This window comes from Penaeus vannamei, chromosome 30 (assembly GCF_042767895.1).
Source record: "Penaeus vannamei isolate JL-2024 chromosome 30, ASM4276789v1, whole genome shotgun sequence".
In the NCBI taxonomy this organism is placed as follows: domain Eukaryota; kingdom Metazoa; phylum Arthropoda; class Malacostraca; order Decapoda; family Penaeidae; genus Penaeus; species Penaeus vannamei.
In genome coordinates this window covers 3,815,282-3,822,781 of record NC_091578.1, presented here as the reverse complement: position 1 = coordinate 3,822,781, position 7,500 = coordinate 3,815,282, and the positions used below count along the sequence as shown (strand labels likewise).

At 33.2% G+C, this 7,500-nt stretch overlaps 1 protein-coding gene across 2 annotated transcripts in view; it reads right to left on the bottom strand.

The window, feature by feature from the left end:
- Window positions 1–6,537: 6,537 nt before the first annotated feature.
- The window catches only part of Gyg (glycogenin 1), a 17,931-nt gene continuing 16,968 nt past the window's right edge, over window positions 6,538–7,500 (bottom strand). For both annotated transcript variants that reach the window (XM_070142853.1, XM_070142854.1), the window contains one exon: window positions 6,538–7,500. This exon is cut by the window's right edge and continues 109 nt beyond it. In XM_070142853.1, the coding sequence (XP_069998954.1) occupies window positions 7,454–7,500 (47 nt within the window). In that variant the 3' untranslated portion in view covers window positions 6,538–7,453.

Below are 7,500 nucleotides of genomic sequence, written 5' to 3'. Positions count from 1 at the left end.
CGTACATAGACTGATCATCATATTGCATCGAGGATGAAGCAAACCTAGGACATGAGATTTCTACGAGTTTTATGCCGCCTAAGAACAAAAATATACTTATATAGAGAGAAATGACTAAAGACGTTCAACTCAAACATAAACTGAACGAAACTCACTCTACATAAACCAGGTTAACAAACGACCAAAAAACATGAGGTAACTAAACTATACATTTATGATGCCTACCAATATTGACAAAGGGAGTCCCATTTGTTGCATATGTATTTAATGTCTAAAATAGTACATAGTGATAAAAAGAACAAAGAGATTCGAAAGTTGAAAAGAACTGTCATGTCATGCCTCTACGACGAAGGTGAATGAAGTTGTATTTAATCATGGACAAGTATTCACGATAACAAATCTTGATTTACATTATAAGGTTTTTTGAAAAACAAAACAAAACATGTATTATGTAATGGCTAGGAGGGAAATATAGCAGAGATCATCGAGACATTTATTTCGAAAGTACAGTCATTATGGGTTTTCACCTGTTTGTCCGAAGAAGTTATCAGTTATGTCGCAATACCGGAAATCTTCACAGAACTGGGTATACATAACCAAAGTTTAAACACAAATGCAAAAATGCTGAATTCTTATAAATATCTTCAATTCGCAATGCTTTTCTTGTTACGGGATAAGCAGGGTTCTTATCCCACTAAACTATAAATGGCCGAAAACGGAATCAGTTTCGGATTTTACAAGCTAAGAAGTGGAGGACAAGTTTACAGGAATATTTTGAGAAAGGCACAATGAATAATAATAGGTTCATCAGAACATAAAGAAGGGAACGACTAGGAATGGAATGAAAAAAGATACTGAGTAATTTTTAAAAGAGTAAACAAAGTGAAGAATACGAAAAAGTAAAGTATTTGTCATTGCAACAAAGCACCAATGAAGCTTGGAACACCGGTCATGCACGATGAAATTCTACTAAAAGTTTGTTACAGCTAGAATAGAGAAAATAAATATCCGAAAGAGTGATGAATGGCCAAAGCTGAAATCAATACCTATGATAGAGACCTCATCTTTTATCAATATCTGTCACAATCATACCAGCAATTACATAGGATTCACAAATATCATGTAAGCTGAAGTGACCATTGGGTATCAGGATCAAATTTGGTGACTTATTGTTCACTTACCACATATGGAATATGGCTGTAACCTGTGGCTGAAATATAGAAGTGTCACACTTTTGTACAGGTCACATTCCTTAAGGAAATTCTAATTGCAGACAGCTATGAGTACTTATTGTGTACGTTCTAGCATGAGCCACTCAAGGCCCTGCCTGAACCATCCAAGGAGACTGACCTTCAAACTAAAATCGCTTTAATACTGTGCATGGCCATTGATTCTTGTTATTTTCCATGAAGTCTGATATCCTGAGTATAGTTTAAAATTTATTGATGATACACTAACTTTAGGTAATTCTGGAGCTAGAGCATGTCAGGGAAGGCCAGAGAATTTTGTCTAAAGATCAGGTCAAAGTAGCATCATGAAAGTGTCAAAAGGATTATCAGTCTATATGATGACCTTCTGGACTTAATTACCATATGATTCCAATACCTATTAGTGGCATTTATGAACTGCAAATGAATAAAAAAGTTTTAAAGATCTCTATTCTGTTTATGTTTCCTTTGAACACCTTTCTTACTCGGTAACAGTATATGTGAGAAGGGCCATGTCTGTTCATGAAAATGGATTATCTTTGAATATCCTTTTTGTCATCTGGTTTCCTCTACTTAGAAGAAAGGGCCATTTGGAAAATCTGACTTCCCATAAGGAACAAGGCATGTCAAGATCTCAGTTCCAAGATGTTTTGCAGCAGCATCTGTGGATTTTATGAGATGGAGTCAGATATGTTGGGGGGGGGGGGGAATGTAGAACAGCATGGCATGTGAACAACTAAGAGTGATGATTGTGAATGACCTGTGACAAATGTTTTCTTGATGTATAATACTAGTGTTAGCTATGATAAACTTTTTGTGCAAACAGAGAACCAAACATAAACACGGCTCTAAATCAAACACACTGCAGAAGCCTTTGCAGTTCATAACTTCTGATTATTATGCCTGTGTTAACAACTTTTTTTCAATATAAATATTAGAAAGCCCTGGAATTTTCTAAGATAAAAAAAACACTGAATCAAGATTTGTAGTAACTGGTATGATCTAAGTTAATGAGAACTAAGAGAGCAGTGACTGATAACTCAATTATTTCATATTGGACTGATATGACTTTACAATTGAAGTACCTAAATTACTTCAGCAAATCTAAATTGTGCTGCAATCAATGAAGCATATGATTGTAAATATGGTGATTGTTGCAACAAGTCAGTTTCATTTGGACTGTTACTATTATTACACCTCTACTCTGTTGGATTATGATAACTTTCAAGTCACTTTAACTATAAAAATATAGAAAGGCATCAATATGCAAGCTAAAAAAAATAAAATATACTTTACTCTATGGATATGAAATGAACATACTGCAACATTATGGATGAAAAAATTAACACACCTTACCACATACCAATTCATAACACCTAATTAGTCAGGGTCTTAAATCTAGAACCATTCATTGCATAAGTCCGAAGAAGAATATGATAATACATACAGCATCTTTCTATTGTTCCTATCTATATGATGAAAATATTCCTTTAAGTTGATGTAAACAGTCATGCAAATATTATGTTTTTTAAACTTCATCTTATATATTATGCATATACATGAATATAAATTGTATATCAGTTAATGAAAAAATTTGCAGTTTCTGTAGACGTTTACACATTCAGTCGTTTTTTTCGTGGTGCTTCATGGGAGAGGGGGGTGGGGACTGATGCCCTGAATTGTATTAACACTAACCACAAATACATATAACAGATATTACATTGTTAAAAGCACAAATGTTATTATATTAGATTATATAATACACGTCTAGATATGATGTAAAACAGAATCACTGTTTGTCTAACACAGAACTTAAAAGTAGTAATGGTTAAGGATCCTACTTTTGGAAAGAAACACCAGTTTCCTTGATATCAGTTCCTCTTTAATTGAAGAAGACAAATATTTTCTGTATTCTACGGTTGACACAAATCCTTTACAATGAATATAGTGCAATGACGCCTCAAAACAATAACACTTTTTCATACTCTTTTGATTTTATTTGGTATTTATATTATAAGCTGCTTAGTAGTCTAGGTAACCTATGAAAGATGGCCATGTGAAGTGCAGGGAATATGTATTATGCACTGCTTAGAGCTACTTATGATTATACCATGTTTTACTTGAAACAAAAGTTATTTGATGCTGAGCCTCCATATGGTGAATGACTCACAAGTTAATTCATGTGTTTTGTATTTACCACTCCATCCATTGTATCCTCACATAAGTTCCGTGACCATGATGGACATAAACACTAACATTTACACTAGATGAAAGGAAATACAGCCACAATATGAAAGGAAATTGAATAAACCATTTTGAACTCATCACGAGTTCCTCATCTGACAAAGCAAATAACCAAAACTGATTTGTTTTTTTCTTTATCTGAACAGGAACTCTTGAGGAGTTTGAAATGTTGTTTAATTTATTTTCATACTATGACTGTGTTTTCTTTCATTCATAACCATGTCCAATATCAATATCAACAGCCGTATCATTTTAGTTATCCTTCTGGTTAACTACAGAAATGAGATCATGACTGAATTTTGTCAGATTATCCAAAAAATATCCAAACTCCTGTGATAAAATGTAAATGTATTAGATCACAATGATTTATTGTCTGCAATCTGAATTAGATTAAGGGTATGTGTGACTGTTCATGTGTTCATAAACAGTTTGTCACATGACCAGATAGACAGATATGCTTCAGCTGATTTTCAGTTAAGGCCCCTCCAAATTATCGATGCAGCGTGACAGGAAACCAATATTACAAAATCACATCCTAATCTAAACATTTTGAGTGGGTGGCAAGCAAGAGTGGTGATGTCATAAGTAGGAAATCCACTTGCTAAATACAGGCAAACCACCAAAATACCTGCTGTGGACAACAAATTTTGCTTGGTACTGGCCAAAGCCCATTGGGCACTGCTCAGTCTGGTAATACAGCGAACACAGCGTGGAATATATGCCCAGCAGTTGTGTGGATGGAACTACGAGGCTGAATCAACTAATTTTCAGAGATGGGCAGAGTATGAGGCGAATAAGGATTGGAAAGCATAGAGGAGGTGGATGATGAGAAGGAAAACATGAGAAGGTGAAAAGGGAAGAGAGAGAGAGAAAGAGGAAAAAAAATAAGGAAAGGATGCAGAGAAAAATTACCTAACAACCTTACAGCATGAGAAGAAATTGGGAGAGAAAAGCCAACTACTTACTTACTAAAAATATCACAATATATTGTGTCATACTAAACATGAAAACAATATTCTGTAAACTATGATAAAATCTAAGGCCTCTCAACCTTTATTTTCATATTGGAAATACAATGAACATGATGTCTTAATTGCAGCTGCAGAAGGTCTCTGTAATTATGAAAAAATGCATGATCTTTTTACACATTTCACCTTACAACATTTTCATGCAGAAATTATATTTTTAGAAATTTGGTAATTGAATCTATGTATAACAATGAAAGTTATTGTTTTTCCCTATGATATATTTTAAAGTATTTAAGTTCCAGTTTTGAATCCTTTTCATTATTGGTCAAATAAATGACATTAAATTCTTAATAAAAAAAAAAAAATTCTATTCAGTAGACAGATAAACTTCAGTATATATGTAATTGTGAATGTAGATATATGTATATCTACCTATATATACAAAGTATATGAGGACAAACACATCCAAATGTTTTGTTTATTTATACTTTCATCTTTAATATAAACATTGATACGTTTATGTCTATGCACTACATTCTCAAAATTGTTGTGCAATTAGGTGAGCATATTGATTCTTTTGTTATAGATAAAAGTTTTAGCAAGCAAAACTTTTACCAAATGCATTTTTGGTATATCAGTCTAAGAATACCTTTGGACGTGCATGCCCTCATATCTATCTCTCTCTATCACACACACACACACACACGCGCCATTATCTTTGCTGAAAATAAAATAATGGGTTTTAGTAGTTGCACGTCTTCAGTACTATGAAGGAAATGAGTAGCAGTTACATGAAAATGAGAATTACTACACTCCCTCTGTATTAGAAAATACATCCAACTTATCTTTGCTGTATGATTTACTTTGATACTATATATTAGGCCATATCAACATTTATGGTCATTTATGCTGTCATATTAAAACCTGTACAAAGAGTTGCAAGAATATCAAGTGGGATGTCTACACAAGCAGGCATGGTTGGCGGATACATCAACAGGTAACTTTAAGGGTGATGTACAGGCAAGAAAACAAGGAAACCTTGTTTATCGAGTAGTTTATCTGCCCGTGATGCTGACTATTTGTGCCTGTCCTTGTGCCCTTTGATCATCCCCACTTGTGTGGACAGGCCTTAAATGAAAAAAAATTAAATAGGATTTTTACAAAACTATTTCAATTCTTTACCTGGAAAATTGCAATTGAATAAAAAAAAGAAAGAAAATTACTTTACGCCAACCAGAAAGACATTTTCTCACACATTTCAGTGAACAGGACGATATCTCTTATTAAGTGTAGTAATGTAACATGCACGAATGTTCCAAGCTCTTAATAATTAGAATACGAAATTTAGTTTCAATGGATACTTTTGAAATCCTAAATTATCTTTTTTGACTGACTTTGGAATCAAACTACATTACTTTCATTGCAACACATACAGTACTGTGTGAACAATACTGAATTCCAGAATAATTTACACAAATGTTGGAAGATTTACTATATTTATTGATAAATATTAACCACCTATATTAATACATTGAATTTGTTTAAAAAGTTTAAATTACCTTTTTAATAATTTGATGTAAATCATGCCAGTCTTAGCTTACGCTTTGGCCTTTAAAATATAAATGATCATTTTGTAGTTCCACCTGCATAGTATCTCTTATGATATTTGGCTCTATTTCCTTGAATTACCTTTACTAATATAAGGATATATTAAAGTTCCATCATTGAATGCAACGAAGATCAAACTAAAATGACCATTTACATCAAGAGCAGTTTTTTTTTTGTATCAATCATTTATTATTATAAGCTTCTTGATATGAAATCCTGAAGAGTTTAAAGAACCCATGAATCATATAGCAAGTTCTAATGTCTAGAAATACATAGTTTTTAAAATCTGCAATATATGAGCATAATTATTCACCTATATGATTCATGTATATTACACTAATATCCTTATTTTATTCAATAAGAAGGTTTTTATAGGTTCCTTGTAATGTAATATACAAGTGGTATTTTATCTGCAAAAAAAAATTAAATGTAAGCTAGCATAAATTAAATGACCCGCCCCCCAAACAAAATAAATGAAAGAAAGAGGCCAGAAGAAAACTAAAGACAAATCAATTTCTTTTCTTTATTCAATTGGCACACACCAATTATTTGGCACAATACATGAATCAAGAACCATTTTTTTTAGTAAGTATTTTGGGTAAAACGGAATGTCTGAACACAAGATATTTGTTCATAAATTTAATTATCTTTTATTTTAAATTACAATTAAATTACCCAACATTGCATGAGAGCTGTTCTGTATCATGTCCTAATGTCACTGTCAGAAGACCCACAACCCCACTTTCAATCATACCCCTTGAAAGGCACTGAGTCCACCATAACAAAAAAATAAACAAAAAAAACATTTGAGCAACAAATTAGACTAGACTGTTAACCAATCAACAGTACACTGCATGTGCATAACAAAAGAGGTAAAAAAAAAGAAAAAAAAAAGAAAAGAAAAAAATCGAGATTCACTGTAAATCAAACAGTAAGCAGTGTAGGAGCAAAACCATAATGAAAGCTGCAGTCTTTCAAGGCCATCAAAGCCTCAACATTGTCAGAAGCTCAAGAAGGTGCTTCTTATGGCATGTCACTTGCTGCTGCATCTATTTGCTGTCTGATATCTTCCATAACGGATGAAGAAAAAAAAAGTTTGAAAACATCATCACTGAAGTGAAGATTATGTAATATGCCACAGAGTATGAAATACATTTGAATATAGAAAAAGTTCACACTTAGAACCCTCTGTTGATGATACTGGCAGGTAAGTGGACATGGTCAGTTTAAACATTTTCTGAAACAACTGTATCCTTTGCTTAACAGTCTGCAATTCTTTCCCCAAGAAAGGAGATCAACATTTCTACAAAATCCCATTTACAGTTGCTAATCACAGTTGCTGCCCTGATCAACATCAGATATCCAAGCGAGGCATTGTATCTTGAAACATTCTGCACGCAACTCATGCCGAGTCCGGCAGCATTTCTACTTTCCGTTGCCTTTGATCTTGGAGTCGATGTAGGCCTGGATGT